Genomic DNA, 19,026 nt, shown 5'->3' on the forward strand with positions numbered 1-19,026 from the left:
GACGGAGCCGGCGGCGCGGTCAAGGGCAGGCGGCAGCGCTCCCAGAGGCTGCCCGGGAGTGCCCCGCCCCCTCCGGCGCGCCGCACGCCCGGGGCGGGGCCGGGCCGGGCCCGTCGCTCCCTCTCCCCGCGGCCTGGAGAAGTTGGTCCCGTCCTTGAGCCCCGCGGCTGAACCGCCCGTCATGGCCGCTCGGGGCGGGAGCAGGGACAGCGACCCAGCCCGCCGGCCTTTTCCGTAGTACTTGTGGGGTTTTTTGGTTGGTTTTTGGTGTTTTGTTTTTTTTTTTCTTTTCTCTTCTTGCAGGTGTCGTGGGTTCAGGCTGGGAGCAGAGGAAGGCAGGGGAGCCATGCTTCGTTCCTTCAGTTACGTGACTGATCACACTGGCTTCTGTGGTACTGTGAAAAACTCACCGAGTGACTTCATAGTGACAGAAATCGAGGTGCCTGAACATTTGTTTAGGGATACCCACGATGAATCCCTTCAGAAAACCAGCGCCGTGCCACTAGAACAAAGTAGCCCGTACCTGCAGCAACCCAAAAAGCTGAGAAGGGAGCCTCCAGGTCTGTGTGCGGAGGGCTGTGGTGGTGGTGGTGGTGTGCCCAGGCCTTCAGAGCGTGACCCAGGCCAGGCAGGAGGCAACTCTTCCGCATCCCCCAACAAAAAACACCACGAGGGTGAACCTGAACTGAAATCTGGCCTGGAGGAAGCCAGTATATTGGATTCCTTACTAGGCAAACCCATCAGTGAACTGCTTGATAAATTTGCTTGTGACCTGAAGGATGCGTGGGACTTGGAAAACAACGCTGATGCTGCCTCTAGGGAGTTCTCACTGGGACCTATACTGGACAAGAAAAATCGAGCTGATTTACACAGTGCAGTTAGGCAGAAATTCCCCTTTCTAGTCACTATTACAAAAGACAATGCAATGATTGTAAAAGGAAATGCTGATTACAGAGAACTGTGTCAGTTAGTGACTGAAAAGGAAACAAGTGATTTCTTTAAATTTTTAGATGCAAAGCTAGAAAATTCTACATTTTCTTTTGAGCCTGATGGAAACAAAGACCACAGAAAAGTAGTTCACCACTTTATCAATAGAAAATTTGGAAAACTTTTAGAAACGAAGTCTTTTACTGTGACAGGTATCAATGATCAGCCAAGTATGTCAATAATGGTACGATTTCGAGAAAAAAGTTGGTCAAGAAAAAGATCTGCTGGTGGTTTTCAGGAAAAACAAGATCTTTACACAGGTAAATACTACATTTTAGTGAAAGCTTCAGGTATTATGGTGTTCTTTAGTAAGACAAATTCAATCATTTTTATAAGGTATATAGGCCTGGTTGATCCATTGTTTATGCTGAATTAAATCATTATTAATGCAGTGTAGCTACATCACTGGAGAATGACATGGATGAATCAAGTTACTGCAGGGATTTTACATAAATTGTTCAGTGGTAACCGTTCTTTTGGTTGTTATGCCCTGTGTGCTTGCTTTCCCTTGAAAGTAGCTGGGGGATTTTAGAAGATGCATCTAGATGTTGGACAAGTTAGTAAGGTCAAATTTGATTTATGATCTCATTCCTTAAAGTGGTTGGTTTCTGATATAGATAATGTTTCTAGCAATAAGTCAACACATGTTTGTTGTGTTGCATTTTATCAGGTACTATTTTCAAAGGCAGCAGGGGTTTCTGGTTGTCCTAAGAGTTTTGTGTACTGTCTTTATTTTTCTCTTTCAATACCAAAGAAGTCCCATTTCCTTCAGTTTTGTGGGGTGGGAGGACTGTTTCTTTGCAGTTTCCATGCTATTACAGTTTGAAGGGAAGAACCTGCCCATTTGTCAGGACAGAACACCTGTATGAATTAGAAGTGTAAACTCCTAATAATTCCAAAATGATTGTTTCAGCTTTCACCCTTCAGAAAGAAAATCTAGAAACATTAGAAGCAATCGGCTTCTTGGCTGCTGAACTTGGTGTTCTTCCCTCAGACTTCAGTTACACTGGCATCAAAGATAAGAAGGCTATTACTTACCAACCTATGGTTGTGAAGAAGGTGACTCCTGAGAGGTACTTAAAATCTGTGCGCATTCAGTTTAGCACATATCTTTATATGTCAATAAGTACGTGGTATGATCATCTGAAATGTTCTTACTGATGTGTCTTCCCTTCTTCTGTATTAGAGCACACTGAAAATGGCTTTAATACTTTGTGGCTTTAGGGAATGTACAGCTTAGCACTGAAGTCCTCCAGTGCTGGAATTTAAAGGAAGGTCTTACCTTTCTCTCTATTTTTCATAACAAGGATACACAATATCATCTGGCACAGTATCCTTCCAATTCATGCTCAATGGGATCCACTTTACAATTTCTTAAATGCCATCCACTAGCTGGAACTGAGAAGCAGCAGCCTATACTACATGATGCAACAGGTTTCCCATACTATCAAAGTATTGTCTTGTGGTCCACAGAGAACAACTTAAAAACTTTATACAGCTACAAAACTAAAGTAAATCGTTAAAAATATACTTCAGACAGATGCTGTCTTTTGAGTGTTAAGTCTCAACTTCAACTGTATTGTCTAGTTTAGAAACATGAACTAAATAAAGAAGGTATCACCAAATTGGAGGGTAGAAAATACATTCTAAATAACATGTTAATAATACAAGATACGCCTTTCCATTCCTCGTTTTTGTTAGCCAATGCAGTGGGTAAATATATATTAAGTTCAGCCATAGTAACAGTAAAAAATTGCTAGAGTCAAAACTATAACCTATTTCTTCCTCAGCTTTAACTTTCTACTGGATTTTGATCTTAGAAACAAAGTACACTTTACAGATAAGGAAAGTAGAATTTATGTTTTTAGGATTTATTACTAACATAAATATGTATCAGTACTAAAATTCCACTGCAAACCGGGTTGTAAGACCAGTTGTTCAAGAGATAATTAGCAAAACTTTGCATTAATGTTTAAAAGATTAAGCAAAACAGTTAAATGCTTCCAAGTCACTAGCATAACAGGGAAAATAATTTTATAAATTAAAAATTCATAAAGTTATTAAAATATTGCTTAGAATATAAGCTCTTACGCTGAAATTTTCCTTTGATTTGAATTACTATTACTTACACATAAGAACAAAGAGATTGAGTGGATACTTTAAAGGGCAAATTCCTGAACTGTCAGCTGTGTTTCCAATTACAAGCATGTGCAAGCATACCCAGAGAAACAGTGCACTGAGTTTATTTTTGTTAAGGCTAACCAAGAAAGAGCAATTGTGTTTTGGAGTCTGCTAGAGTACATTACTTTTTCTTTTTCTTTTCTTTTTTTTTTTTTAATGAAAAGCAGATTTTTAGGACTGCAGAGTAAATTACTTGTTTTTCAATAAAAAATGCAAAATTCAGTGCAGTTGCCTTAACAAAGTTTGTTGAATTACTTCATTCCAGTATATGTTGGACTACAGTATATAAGTGCAAATGAAGCAAATATTTAGAGAATATTTCTGGACTATTACTGAATGTTAAGATTTCTATCCCTGCGTTTGATTTGGTTTTCTCATAATAATCTTTTAAATCACTTTTTTTTTTAAGTGTATTTAATTCTAGTGCAAAGGCGAAGTGGACCTTTATTAGAAGTTGGATAGCTTTAGTAGAAGATGGTTCATAATTTCTCCCAATTATTTATGCAGGTTGAAAGAAATTGGAAGCAAAATTGAAAGAAAAGGCATGAGAATACACAACATACATTCAGCATGCCAGCACCTTAGACTTGGTCAGCTGAAGGGCAATCACTTTGATATAATTGTGAGAGACCTCAAACACCACAGTCATGACTCTTCTGCAGATTTGAGGGAGAGAATATATGAAGCAATGGAAAATGTTGAGGTAAAAAAGCTTTATAGCTCCAATAATGAACAGAGTTCTAATTCTGTGCTCTACAAAAAAAAAAAAGTACTTCTAAAGAAAATGCTTATAATAGCACAATAATGGCACTCTTTGCCAGTTTTGATGCTTTTTGCTATTTTATGTTTTTCCTGCATTATTTAAGGAATCGGGAGTAAAGCTGCCTTCCAAGGAGGGACCATAAGTGAATTCATTCTGTGTTACAGACTGCAGACCCCAGAGTGGTGCAGCAAGACAGATGGGAAATTTGGTAGCAAATGAGTGTGGATATATGAGCTATTGCTGCACACTAAGGCCAACTGCAGTGATGTGTTTCACTGTGGCAGTTGACAGGGTGGAAGAATATGGTTACACATGTCAACTGGTTGCCTTTTTTGGTCATGTGAGGAACATGCGTGGTTGGCTCGAGTCAAAAACTTTAAGGGCATAAATGAAATGTCTGTAGCAGAGAAAAAAGATCCCCTGAAATTCTGTGGATTTTTATTGCTGTTATCCTTAGTCCCTGAAGCAAACCCCACCAGACATTCTTAATCCACTGAGAAGAGTAAAAGCAAATCATAGAAAAGTGTTTACAAAACACTTTAGGTGTTTCATACAGGAGTAATTTTCTTGCCCTGTCTTTCTTAGTAATAACCATAATACAAATTACTTAAGATTAATCCAGGAATAAAGACTTGAATGAAAACTACCCAGTGTGCAAAGGCAAAATACATTACGTGTATTTTAGAAATTAATTTTATTATTGAAAAAAAGCATTCAACTGGTACTTTAATGCTCCTATCTCTCTCTGCTCCATCTGATTTTTTTTTTTTTTTTGTCTTGCTGTTTGGAAAATAAGTACAAATTCGTATGGCCGTGTGCCTTTATTAGTTTACTGGCCAGAGGATGAATGACAAAACCAGCACGTGTGTTAATCCAACATAAGGATTTTTCACCTTCCATGAAACAAAATCACATGGGACCTATGGATGTCCAAAGCAAGGTTATATAATTTAAACTGAATAACCATTTCCAAAATAAATGCCATAAGTTTTTTGCTTGTCTACTCCATGCATACTTAAGGATGTTCTTACTGGGTCACATGGCAGTGATTTTATTGCCCACATGTGACCTAGAACTCATCAGGAGGACTTAAAATCCCAATTATCAGAAGTGCTCACTCTTGGTCTTTACTGTCGTAATAAAAATAAAAAAGATCTCATGTGAAAAAAGATTAGTATTTTGAAGAAAAAACATCCAACAGTGGTTACTATTCATTATCTGTGCTATCCCACATTTACTTGAGTAGAGATTTTGTAACTTGATGCATATAAAAAGCTCAATTACTTTGACTTGACCTGTAGTTGTATTTATAATAATTAACTATATATAAATATTTTTGCTTTATTTACCTATTTTTTTATGAAAATGAACACAATGATAGGACTTGGTTGTCTTTTTAGGTGTTTCTAAATTAGGTGCTAAAATATTGTAATGAATCATGAGTTATGATTTTGTTACATATGACTTCTGATTAACAATCCAGTTTATATGCATTTTGGATGTAAATGTAGCTGTATGTGTGTTGTATGTTTAGTCTTTCTAATTGTACCTGGTTCTTTCATGCTTTTAACATATTTATTCTTTATTATTCTAGACAAAAGGTTTTGTAAATTACTACGGACCTCAGCGATTTGGACAAGGACAAAATGTTCAGACAGATCAAATAGGATTGGCTTTACTAAATGAACAAATGGTATTTTCATTTTGTAATTTAAGTAGTTACTGTCAAGTTAATTTCACATTACTGTTGCAATGTCTAGTGCTGTATTTGACCTTCCCAGTGAACAATTTCATTTGTGAGATAAACCCATGTGTGCTGGAAGTAATTGCTAGATCAGTTTTGACAACAATGTAAGCATGAAGATCTTCATACTGAACCAAAAAATCTTTTTTTAGCAGGTGCAGTTTTAAATAGTTCAGGATGTTGATGGTTGGTATGTGATTGTGATCATCATCATGCCACTTGGCAGGAAGGCGGCTGCATTCCATACAAACTTTGAACACTAAAACGAAGCAGACTTTATACAATGTTTATTCATGGTCCTGAGTGCCTCCTAACTTGTAGCCTCTGTATCCTGCTGGGGGTCTATATATTTTTTTAAAATGTCACAAGATATTACATACGATCATATGAAAGGATTTGCTTTTTCAATACCACAGTAATTTATCTGCTGTGTAGAAGAGAACACTGCTTTCCATTATTCCTTGGCTACTTTCCCAGACTCTTAGTTCTGAGCAATTGCTCTCATGTAAGCTAAGGAGAACTTATTTCTTAAGTAATAACTCACAAGATAAGAGTCATATACTTTTCATTGTATATGGTATAGTACTTGGCACAGATCTAAATCAGAATCCGACACTACAAAGTCAAATGAATACATGAGTAGTCTTTTCTTCTATTCTTGTGATTCTGAGAAAAGTCAAGAAACCTTATCCTCCAAATATAAGAATCAAGATTCGAGGGCAGCCCATAAAAGTTACTCTTGAAGTATCTGACATTTTGAATTCTGGTACACTAGCAGTTGGTACCAGGTGCCAGTCCCCGAATACTAATGATTTAAATCTCTAGTCCTAACTCAGTTACTTTTTAATTTAAAAAATGTAGGAACTACTGTTTATGTTAAAAATGTGCCTCTATGTGCTTGCCCAGTCCAGTACAGAGGAGGACAAGAACCAGATGTCACAGGCTGATATAAGTGCTAGCAAATTGTGTGGCTCCACTAATGTTGCAAGTAGCAGAGATTAGGGTAGTGTTTTCCCTGTCACAGTGTCGTCTAACATAATACAGATTAGTATTAAAAAAAGAATAAAGATTGTTGTCCCTCTGTGTGAGACTGTGTAAAGTATTCAGTCTAAGTTTTGCAGGAAACATGCAGGAGCGAAAGAAAGAACCTTCGTGTTCAGGATAGAATGATGGCATTACAAAGTGGAGTTCTAACTGGATGTTCAAGAAGAGTGATTTCTCACAGAGCTTTAAAAGCTGTCTTCTGTGTGACTAAACCCTTTCTTTAATCTAAGAAGGAACAACCACTTTGGTTTGCTGTTCATGACATCTGTGAAAGAGAGAATTTGACTTTGACCTTAAAGAACTGATGCAATTTTGAGAGCTTACAGAATATTTTAACATAGAATTGGATGCATGATTGTGTGTTTAGTGGACAAATAGTTATATTTAAATGCAAAAAAAAAATTATTAATATTGTTCTTTAAAGGTGAAAGCTGTGAAGTTATTCTTCACACCTGAAGATACTGATGACCCTGTAAACAATGCCAAAAGATACTTTCTTCAAACTGGTATGTCCAGTCACATTGTCTGTATATTTATTCAGGGTCAGTATTGTGAGGGAATAAGGTGTTGTTGCACGGAGAGAGACTTTTTATTTTGCTGCTACTTTATACCACTTACAGGTTATTCTGTGGAACTCAATAGAGTGGCACAGTTGAAAATCAGATGAGGATGAGGCCCTAAATCTTCGAAATAGTGGAACAGTAATGTACTTAGCTGCAAGACAGTATAGAAAGCAACACTGTATAGCATAATGCTGGAAAAGGCTAACATAGTTTTGTCCAAGCCGTTTGTTTTAGCTTTCTTCTGTCTGTCTGCTTATGGAATATAAACTTCTCCTCCCTAATAAAGGAAGTATACAGGACTGAGGCAGCCAACTTGTACTCAGCGCTTAACACACGTGGGCATCTAATTTTCTGAGATTTCTATAACAATCTGAGCTCTTGGGTTTTTGCACCTCTGGGCTTTCCATTGACACCTCTTTAATTATGTACCTCTTCCATGCTTTCCTTTGATCTACCTTCTTTCTGTCTTGAACTAAAATCAACAAAATATGTCAAAGGCAGATGTATGCTGAGTAACATGTCCCATTTGTCATATTTATTGTTTTTATCATTTGACTTAACTTTCTCTCCTAAACTAAAAATTTGGAATTGCTCTTGACTTCAAATATACTTTTTCTTTTCAAATATTCCACACCTATTAGCCTGTTTATCACTGTAGATTGACAGAACTATGATATATAGTGTTAAGAGACACAGATGTGTTTCATTTCACAAAAAATATAAGATGAATCATTCTGCGCTGTACATTGCTGTATGATGTATGGAAGGACATTGATGTGGACCCTGAAAACAGCTGATTGCTTTTTCCTGAAAGCATAAGGTAAAAGGCTTTTTCACATAACCACTTGTAATGAGAAAATATGGCAACTATACAATTTTAAATATACAATATTTTTATAATGTAGTACAAATCTGATTAAATGTGTGTTTGTCTTGGTTGAGGCTCAGACTTCCCAGTGGCCAATGCAATTTGTACCTTTAAAATAAAGACATTATTTTATCCCCTATGAAATACATGCTCTTAAATTATGGGAAGTAGAGGTTTAATATTATAGCTTGTTTTTTGCTTTTGGTTACTTGATCTAAAAAAAATTTTGGAGTGATGAATTAAGTTTCTAAAAAAAAAAAGTATGAACTAGACTGGATCACTAAATGACAGCTAGTCTAGTTATTACTGCAGGAAACAGAATAGAATTCATGGGACTGTGTTGATAGGCATATAAGATGAGATTTGTCTAACATGACACATTGAAGGAAAGGGAATAATAACCTAAAAGTCAGCATAAAGACTGACACCATTCTTCCCTGCCTAATTATTTCATCTTCTTAAGTGTACTTTTTCCTGACAGATAATATTTGAAAAATCAGGAATTACATATATGGTCATTTTTGTTTGTATCAGAAGATGCAAAGGGCGCACTTGTGATGCTGCCGGAATTTAAAGTGAGAGAGAAGATGTTGCTACGAGCTTTAAATCGCTATGGTGTAAATCATGAAGGTTGTACCAAAGGATGGCTCAATATTCCTCATGCCATGCGCATATTCTATGTCCATGCTTATTGCAGTAAAATTTGGAATGAAGCGGCATCATATAGGCTGAAGATTTATGGTTCAAAAGTTGTTGAGGGTGATCTTGTCTTCTCAGAAGAGAATGATAAAAGCATTTCCCTGAATGGCAAGGTGAGTCTTCACAAAATAGTTCTTGTAAAAAAACCTCAACCTTAATGCACTTGAATACATACATTAATACTTTTATTTTTGTTCATTCATTAAAATATTAAATATTAGTGACAAATTTTGATATAGACATATATGCTAGATGTATATTAGCAGCTTTTATCTGTTCTGACCATGTATTCAAGTGAGGAGAAGGAGCAGAATGTCAAAACTGATATATGTAAGAATTTAGCCTGCATAGTATGTAATGCTGCTCTTTAGGGTCTGACTAGGGAAAACCTTCAGAGTGGACTCTGGGTGTGCCTGTATAATCAGTCAGTGCAGATCTGAGTCTTGATCTCCAGGTCAGACCTTCCCATTATATATATTAATGAATGTAAGCCCATGGTGAAAGGTGGCCTCAGACTCAACTGGTAATCTCATTGCAGCTATACAGTCGAAGTATGTATAGCACAGTTTCACTTAGGCAATTAAAACTGATTGATGGGGTTGACGGTGGGTCTAAACTGTTAGCAGCTGTTCAAAAAATGCAGCAGTCTTCTTGGGAAGATAATAAAGAGCAAGGGAGTGTTTCTGCTTGCCCACAGCACAGGCTGCGTGCTGTGCATGGAGCCATGGGTGAGCCAATGAGCAGAACCCAGCAGTGGAGTGTGTGGTTCCAGGTCTTGGTATGCTGAAATCATTCTGAAGTCATCTCTTCTTTCAGGGTTAGCATACCTTTTTCTTGTCAAAGTAGTTGGGTCTCTTCTCCCAAGTAGCAGGTGACAGGACAAGAGGAAATGGCCTCAAGTTGTGCCAGGGGAGATTTAGATTGGATATTAGGAAAAATTTCTTCACTGAAAGGGTTGTCAAGCACTGGAACAGGCTGACCAGGGAAGTGATTGTCCCTGTAGGTATGTGGTGCTTAGGGACATGGTCTAGTGGCAGACTTGGCAGCTTTACAACTGGACTCAATTATCTTAAGGGTCTTTTCCAGCTGAAATGATTGTATGATTCTATCTTTCTCCTGATCATCAGATAAAGCATAGAATTTTGCAGTGTTTTACAGGATAATAAACAGGTATGTGCATAGGCAGAATGTATCTCATTGCTTTAGGGTTAACATCTTACAAATTTAAAAGCAAGAGCACTTGGAAGGTTGCTGAATAACCTCCAATCTCTGTAGAGTGGCTTCTGTTTCCATTGCGATTTTTCTTCAACAATATTTTTAAGAGTGAATGTTAATAAAACAAGTAGATCAAATAAAATGGAAAGCAGAGGTATCAAATGCAGTATTGAGCTATTGAGTTTAAGATAGATATATTCCTATTTAATATAAAACATTTTTCTTAGTGTTTTTCCTTTTCCTGATGTAGCACAAGATTGTATTACCACTGTTAACTTAAAACTCAAAGAATATGAGTTTGGAGTCATAGTTTCTAATCAGTAAATATTTGATGCAACACTATTTACCAGTAAACAGATTAATTATATATTAAGCATCTCTACTATTTTTCATACCTGAAATAGATTATTGTTCTTGTAGTAGTAAAATAACCTTAGAATCCTTTATGAGTTTGCGAGTACAGTGTGTAATTCCTAAAATAAAGTGTATGTTTTAGTTTTTAAAAAAGTCTTTTTTCTTAACTTCTTAAATGTCTTGTCAGGTTCACATAGTCACAGCTCCAGAAGAGTCGGCTAAAAAATACTCTATAAACCAAGTAAGTCTGTATGAAAAATTCTGAGTTGTTGATCTCTTTATTTGATTAAAATATTTTGCTTGAAAAATAATGTGATTAAGTGGTGCAGTCTTCTTCCTTGCCAGAATGCATATTAAAGAAAACATATGTGAACTAATCTCCACTCTCATAACAAACAGGAGGAAAGAATATTTACTTTGTAATGGAAATAAGTACAGTGTCATTTGCAGCATGGCAATATTTATCTTGAAACTGAATGTAATACTTTGAACATTTTTTCAGTCCACTGGGAAAAACATTTAAGAGCAGCTGATGTTCTAATTTTTGAAGGTTCATAGTGTATATTTGTGAAGTCTTACATAGGCAACTTAATGTCTTTATTGCTGTATCTTTCCCAGCGAGTAAGGAAATTCATGTTAAAATATTTCTAGTTTATTTTAGAATCCTGATACATTGATTATTTTTGCTGTTTTAATTACATCCAAGATACCTGCCTTGCACAGCTTTATTTCAGAAAAGAAGCTGCTGTTTTATTATTTTAGGACCCAAACTACAAGATTTAGACACATTTAAAATTGTAATCACATTTATTTAAAGGGGAATTGGTGGGATTTACTTCAAATATGTTTGTTGTTTTGTTTTTTTCTTTGAAGGTGGTTCTTCCAATGGTGGGACATAGTATCAAGTATCCCAGTAATAAAGTTGGGCAATGGTACCATGAAAGGCTTTCTAAGGATGAGCTGCAGATGTGCAAATTCAGAGTGTCTCCATTACAGCTTAATATACCTGGATGCTACAGACCCATTTTGAAAAATGTTCAGAATCTGTCATATTTTTTGGAAGGCAGTGAAAAAGGAATTGAAATTGAAGACAACCATCTGAGTGAATCAAAAGTCTCTCTTCATGTATCATTTGACCTTGATCCTTCATGTTATGCAACAGTCTGTCTGAGAGAAATAATGAAATGTGATTTTTAAGATTCCAGTTAATAAAAGATTGCAGGAATATTATACTCTGGTGATACTTTATGTATAATGCCAAGAAAATAAGGGAGAATAACAGGTTCAAGGCAAGAACAGGAAAAATTTGTAGATTGAGATTCATAATGATAAAGGAAAAACCCCACCAAAATCCTTTGGAATGTTCCAAAACTATACCAAACCCTAATGGCAAAAAACCCTTCCATGCATTGGAGTAAAACTATGTGTTATGTCAGGCAGGTCTAACAGAAGTTAAAGAAACTATGGGCTGCAAGCACAAATTTCGTATTTGCATAGACATCTGACTTGCAAAGTTAAACCCTGGAAAAATGTTTGCAGCAAACAAATATATCTTTTATTTCTCTTTTTTTTAAATAGTTTATACTAAATGCTGTTCAAGCAATAATGTTACAAGTTAGCAGCCTACAGGTATGTAACTGAGAAGTTGCTGTACTGAGGTTCACTAAATATATTTTCATTGTGTTCGGGCACTGTTAAAAGGTAAAAGTCCTGAGTCAGCTGTGACAAGTCATCTGATACTTTATCAGACATTTGGTGAATCCCCAAATTAAGTTAAGCTCATCAAGATGAGGTGAATAATTAATATAACTACAAAACTATTTATAATAAAACCAAAACCCTGTTTTATTGTATCCAGGATGCAGACTATTACTGTGAAGCCTTATGGTAGCAAAAAAAATATTAATGGAATCATCCCTGGGAAAAAGCGCTGCTTTTTTTTTTTTCTGTCTTTATTAAAAAAAAAAAAAAAGGCAGTTAACTGTGATAAAATGAGTGGATCTGTAGAAAAGGGGAGAGCAGAAAATGTCATTTACCATTACTTTAGCAAGGCGTTTGACATTGTTCCACAATATGCTTGAAATCAAGTTAGGACATTATGGTCTGGATGGGTGGACAACTAGATGTATAAAAAAGCGATTGGATGATGAAGCTCAGAGAGTAGGGGTTAATGGGTCATACCCTACCTGGAGTGAATACCACTGGGGTCTCTCCTGGGCTCCATCCTGTATAATGTCGTTATCATTCACCTAGAGGAGGGGATGGAGTTCGTCCTCATCAAACCTGCAGATGACACCAAATTAAGGGAACAAATGGATACTCTGGAAGATCAAGTTGCCATTCAGGGCAACCTAGACATGCTGGAAGAACAGGCCAACAGGAACGAAGCACCCCTGCAGCTGCCCAGGCTGCGGAGCAGCTCTGCAGGAATGGCCCTGGGGACCAGGTGGGAAGCTGAACATAGGCCAGCCATGTGCCTTGGCAGCAAGCACGACCAGCAGCCTCCTGGGATGTATTAGCAGGGACACAGCCAGTGTATCAAGGGAAGGGATTATGTCTCATTTTTTAGCACTTGTTGGACCACATTTAACTTATTTGTCCAGTTTTGATCCCCAACAGGACATCAAAAAGCTGGAGCAGGTTCAGGGAAGGGCCTTAAAGCTATTTGGGGACTGGAGCACTTGCTGTTTGAAGAGAGGTTGAAGGAACTGGGCTTCTTCAGCCTGGAGAGGAGACAGCTTGGGGGAAAACCAACAGCAACTCCCCAGTACCTATAGGGAGGTCAGCAAGAAGATGGGGCCAGGCTCCATCTGTGGTGCACAGCAGGAGAAGAAGAGACAATGAGCATAAATTGAAATAAGAGATTCAGATTGGCTAAAAGGAAATAATTTTCCCCCGTGAGGACAGTCAGGCAGTGGAACACGCTACCCAGAGGCTGTGCAGTTTCCATCTGAGGAGGTTTCCAAGACCCAGTGGGATAAAGCTCTAAGCAACCTGATCTGAGCTCAGAGTCAACCCTGGTTTGTGGGGGCATTTGGACTAGAGACCTGAGACCTTTTCCAACCTGGATTACTGTTGTCCCAAGCAGAGTACTGCAATTGTTTATTCAATCTGTAGATGGCAGTATGACTTAAAACTAAAATGGCAAAGTTTTCTCATTTTTACTATTAATAATTTAAATTGAATTCTGTTTATGGCATCAGTCTTTCAGTTGTTACTAACAGCTGAATAAGATAAATCTCCCAAGTCTGATAAACGGACCTAGAATTACAGGAATAGGAAAAATAGAGACATAATTGACATGATTTCAATGTTTGTATAAAACTGTTAGCAGTGAAGGGTCCAGGTAATTCACTGCCTTAAATAAGAGGATTACTCTGTAAGTCTGTGTAAGTAATTCAAAATTTGACCCTTAGATTTTATATGGGAAAATAGACTGTCCTGCAAACAATAGCTACAGAGCCACTGCAGGCAATTTATAATGCTTGCTCTGTTACAGTGTTTACCCTACACCTCAAGTTTATGGTATACAGCCAAACTGATTGAAAAATCTGTTTCCCTGCCACAACCCATCTGAGATAGCTTTGTTCCTGTCTTTTCAGTATCACCTCTTCTGTCTTCCACCTGCTCTTAAAAATACTCCTCTTCTGCAAAATTATTTTTAACTCAAGTTGTTCTGGTGCAGCACAGCTCTAAAAGAGTTGTCCTGTCACCATTGACACGGTAAAGTGCTCCAGTGCAGAAAGGAAGCTACATGCGGTTACAATGACCAGAAGAAATAAATTAGCACTGAAGTTCTATTTAAAGGGACTATTGTGGTTCTCTTCCATGTGGCTCAAAACAGCCTTGAAAACCATCTTATCACATACAAGATTTGAATACCGAAAGTATTAAAAGTTGAGCCTTGATTTGGAAAAATACAAAAGGTGAGATTAAAAGGCTTTTGACTGAAAGGCACACTATTTGAAAATAAAAGATCAGAAGATGGTGTTAAAAGAGTTCCCCTATAATCATTTTAGGCTCATTTGTCAGTACTGCTATTGAACACTAAGAGGACTAATCTTCTTAAGCAAATCATTCTTTCAGCAACTTTAAGGTGAAAGAGCTAATTATGTGTGTCCATGGGTTAAATTCCTGCAGTAGAAATGTTCTAGTAGGGAAAAGTCAGGTTAGCTATTAGTGTTTATATGGTAAACATCCTTATTTCAGTGGACATTTATTTGTAATTCATTCTCTTAATCCTAGCAGCTATTTTGCAGGATTGTGGACATGAACAGTTGAATTCAGAGAGTTTTGTATCAGTGCAATACTCAGCTCCCTAAGTATAATCTATACAAGCAAAACATCTGTGCCCCCGCATTTTGAAAAGAAGATTATCATTGCACACTGATCTGAGTTTAAGGAAAAGATTGATGTGTAGTCACCTCTCATTTTACTAAGCACTTCTATTGCTACCATCCTTTTCTGATAAGCCTTAAAGCACTTTGCTAGTACTAATGAAGACAGATCTCTGATTCTGTTTCAAACAAAAGGGGTTTTAAGTTCAATGGCCAGCTGATTTTTTTCAGCACAGATGATAGATAATTGGGTATTTGAATGGGAAAAATGCAAATGTTCTTAATCTGTGAAATCCTGTTACTTTTAATTCATTACAAATTTGACAACTAGTATTATCCTCAATGAGAATATACAAATTTTCAGATCTTTCAGAATGACATGGCTTTAAATTACATTCCTATCATAGAGGCAGTTCAGATGCCACGTAGATGTGTGATTATTGGCCCAGTTCACTCATTAAAATTCCATTAACTCCTCTCTTAGTGCCAGTGCCTGTCAGCTGGTGATTTGACCTCTTAGACCCAGCTGATAAACACAAACCTCCTTTCCTTTCTCTTGCAGAACTTCTGCCCTTAATAAAAGTGCAAGGGAACAAGCTGAGAAACTATTAACACTTTCCTCTCTTTCAGTCCACAGTCATGCCTTGCAGCCCACCTGTTCAGATCTAGATTCCTTTTAGAGGAAATGAAGTGAGAAAGTGAGGTCCAGCTGCATGCCCAGCACATTTTGTGTCCAAATGGAGAAACGGGGACCCAAACAAGAGGTTGGTCATTTGGACAGCTTCAAACCCTATACATGGGGTGCATTCCGTTGTGGAGCCTAGACAACATATAGCCAAAGTAAAACCACTGAACTGCATGCTGCCAAGTACAGGGGCTTCAGTGCTCATCTGTTCCTGTCACACCAAAAAGCTTTCTCATGTAGACATTGTCTGAGAATGTTGTGTTTGCAAGCAAGGCAGAATCAATGAAATCAGATGTTTGCACCTTCTGAATTTACTTCATTCTGCTTAGCAGAAGTCAGAATCTTATATTACAACAATTTAAATAGGTTTTCAACTTACACACAAATGCTCCTATCTGCTTAGAACAGCAAGGTTTTTAATTAGCTTTAGAAATGACTGGTTAAAAAAATCGATTCTGTCTTCCAGAATGTTCCTGCACTTTAAAACGCAGGACACCCTCTCTCACCCCCAGCAAAAGGCACTTCATTTCTGCCTTCAGATCTCTATTCACATCTCTACTGAAATCGTTAATATCTGTGTTGAGCTCATAATACAAATTTCAAAACTTTTCATAAAAAGAAATGTAATAATACATGGCCAAACCATTCACTTGTGAACACACAACAGGAATTATGTAGTGATTTTTGTATTAATCTTATATAGAAACAAATATATAGAATTAAACTGGATTTGGATTTAACACTCTACAGCTGGTTTGGATCAAGGCTGTCTTGTACCTTATCCTGTCTGCAACGGTTCCTATAAGTGGACATGTAGAAAACAGTAAAGCAAAGGATGTATATATGATATTTATCCTCCAACTATTTTCAGTTCAGGTGGTTTCCTGAGCCTGAGTGGTTTTGTTATTTAATAACTCTCAATGGATTTTCCCAAGTATTTCTCATCTTTGCTTGGATATGTTCAACCTCTCCCCAGAGTTCCATGTTTGCTACCTGTCCTATGAAGATCCACCTTTTGGGTTTTTTTTAAACTGCCTCCTTTTGACTTCATTTGATGATCCTTGGCTCTTATATTTGAGTACGAGGGATAGTAAAGACTTCATCCCTCTCCATCCTCTTGGTACACAGCCATTTGTATGCTTCACATGTGTATTCCCTAAATCAGTGGCTTACCACAACTGAGCAGCTATGCAGTCTCTGCTCATATGGAAGCTATTCCATACTTGTCATATTTATCCTTCTGTGAGCTTTTCATAGTTTTTAACATACTTTTTTGGAGATAAGGGATCTAGAACTGCACACAGTTCCATATTTATACCATGGATTTCTCCACTGACATAGTGATGTTTGTCTTGACCTGTATCTCTACTAATACGTGATTTCATTTTTGTCACACTCTTCTTCCCCAAGCATTGAGGCATTGTATTCTTGGAACTAGATATCGTAACCCCAAGATTCCACCTAGAGTGGTGATTTCACTCTGGAGTCAGGCGAAAGTCATTATTTTGTGTGTGAAGTTGGGATTTGTTTTGTCTGTGAGTCACTTTGCATCTGTCTGCACTCCAAATTTCATCTACCTGTATTCCCCTGTCATTAGCAGCACAAGGATTTTCTGCAGTTCTTCACGCTCTGCCCTTATCTTTGTTATCATGAATAACTCAGTATCATCATCAGTCTCAGTCACCTCTGTGCTCCATCCCTTAATGCACACACTGAACTGCATTCCAGGCCCCTCCAGTTTATGCAGGGACTGCTTAAAGGTGCTTGGTGATGGACTTCATCAAGTGCTTTCTGGGAGCTCAAGTGCACCATCTCCACTGCAGCAGGCATTTCCATGCAGCTCTTAACTCCACAGAACTCCAAGGAGGCTATAAGGCAGTGCTTTACAGAAGCCATGTCAGCTGTTTCCCAGGAGATCATCATTCTTCAAGTGTCCACTACTTCTATCCTGTAATAGATTTGCCCATTAGAGTTCTCTGATTTACAGCCTTGTACCTCCTCTCATTTTTTCATCCCCTCTGTACAGTACATAATTTACAATTATATAATTAAATAGCTTTGATATCTACTATATCATAGAACCCGTAATCTGAAATTGAGTTGAAGTTATGAGAAATACACTGAAGAGAGTGTGCCACCTTAGAGTATTTTTAGCCTCATTAAAATGCTCATAAGTTTTGAAAGACCTTGGTTTGGGTCTGTACTTTGCTTAGTTCAAAGCAGAAATTTTAATCCATATTTCATCACAGCTGTTAACCACAGTTCTAGCCTGTAAAAGTAACTGTTAATGAAGGTAGTGCCATTTTGACATTTTCAACTGAAAGTAGGAGAAAGACTTTTTTGAAATTTGAATATGGGAGACAAAAGATCAAGTTCTAACTCAGGTGGAAAAGACTTTGTGTGGTATAGGCAGCAGATTATTCTGCAATGAGAGACTGACACTGAGCCCATGGTCAGTGTTTCAGGTCCTAGTGGTGAGATATGGGAAAGATTGTCCCGGATGAGAATCTTACTTCTGAGCATCAGAGGTTTGGGATGGGAAAACGAATATTTAGTTCAGTTCCTATGTGCCCAACAGCAGAAATGAACTAGTGAAAGAATTCAGGCTCCTCAAGGATTTGCATATGCTAAGTAGGACATTTGGGAATGTCATTAATACCGAATCACTACTGAGAACCCAAGCCTTAGAGGCAACATCTCATGGAAAATCAAGTTAAGCGCCTAAATCAATATCCCAGGTTTCAAAGTTTAGGCTATCAGTTTGGACTTAACTGTATCATTTAAGGATGTATTTTTTTAATCCTAAATTTATACCTGATCATTTGATAGAACATGCTAAAACACGTTGAATTGCCCCTGGAGCAATGCACCCCCCCTCTTCCTTCCTCAGCGCAGGTCAAAATGACCAGAAGGTGATACTTATCTCCAGCCTAAGGTGCCAGTGGGTGCATCAGATGCTGCGTGAAGCCAGGCATTTCTGGTCAAGTCATCTGGCAGCCTCCCTGGGGTACATAGCCCAGATGACAACCATCCCGCGAAGGCAGCTAAAAAGGTATGATTTTCTTCCCGTGGGAAAGGAGTTTTAGGAAGGAGGCATGGAGCCCTTCTGCTCGGAATCTGACTCAGTCTGAATCTCTCCGGGCCCTGAGGGCTCCCACCGCCATGACAGGCCCTGACCCTCCCCGCGCTGGGACTCCCCCCACCCAGCCCGTGGCCATCCCCGAGGAAGTGTCAGATGCCTGGGGCTGGGGCTGCCCCAGGGCCCCTGGCTGCCCTGCTCCTGGCTGAGGCGGCTCCTGGCTGTGGCATGGCTGCCTGGCAGAACCTTTCACCCAAAAAATTTCCTCCCTCATAAAACTCTGGTTGCGGCATGCATCATTTATATCGTACATGCTACAACCGGACCATGTAATTAATCCCAACACCTCGTTATCAAAGCCACTTTCTTTTACATCTTGCAAATAATGCATATTAGCTAAGTGGTTGACGAATTAGTAAACTGTGTTACTCAAAAAAATCCTGGAAAACTGCAGCGCGGAGTTCACAGTCTCACACTGCTCATAAACCCTAATTCTCGGCTAGACAC

General features: G+C 38.1%; 1 protein-coding gene across 2 annotated transcripts; it reads left to right on the plus strand.

Annotated features, from left to right (window-relative positions):
- Positions 1 to 247: 247 nt before the first annotated feature.
- Positions 248 to 11,648, plus strand: PUS7L (pseudouridine synthase 7 like). Of its 2 annotated transcripts, XM_074903014.1 has the most exons (9): positions 248 to 568; positions 674 to 1,247; positions 1,901 to 2,060; positions 3,676 to 3,871; positions 5,526 to 5,624; positions 7,144 to 7,225; positions 8,685 to 8,962; positions 10,606 to 10,659; positions 11,292 to 11,648. In XM_074903014.1, the coding sequence occupies exons 1-9, from the start codon at positions 347 to 349 to the stop codon at positions 11,613 to 11,615; spliced, it is 1,989 nt and encodes a 662-aa protein (XP_074759115.1). In that variant the 5' UTR covers positions 248 to 346; the 3' UTR covers positions 11,616 to 11,648. The 2 variants fall into 2 exon arrangements, with proteins under 2 accessions (XP_074759115.1, XP_074759114.1); XM_074903013.1 differs by having other exon boundaries at positions 336 to 1,247.
- Positions 11,649 to 19,026: the final 7,378 nt, after the last annotated feature.

Source organism: Athene noctua, chromosome 3 (genome assembly GCF_965140245.1).
Source record: "Athene noctua chromosome 3, bAthNoc1.hap1.1, whole genome shotgun sequence".
NCBI classification, from domain to species: Eukaryota; Metazoa; Chordata; class Aves; order Strigiformes; family Strigidae; genus Athene; species Athene noctua.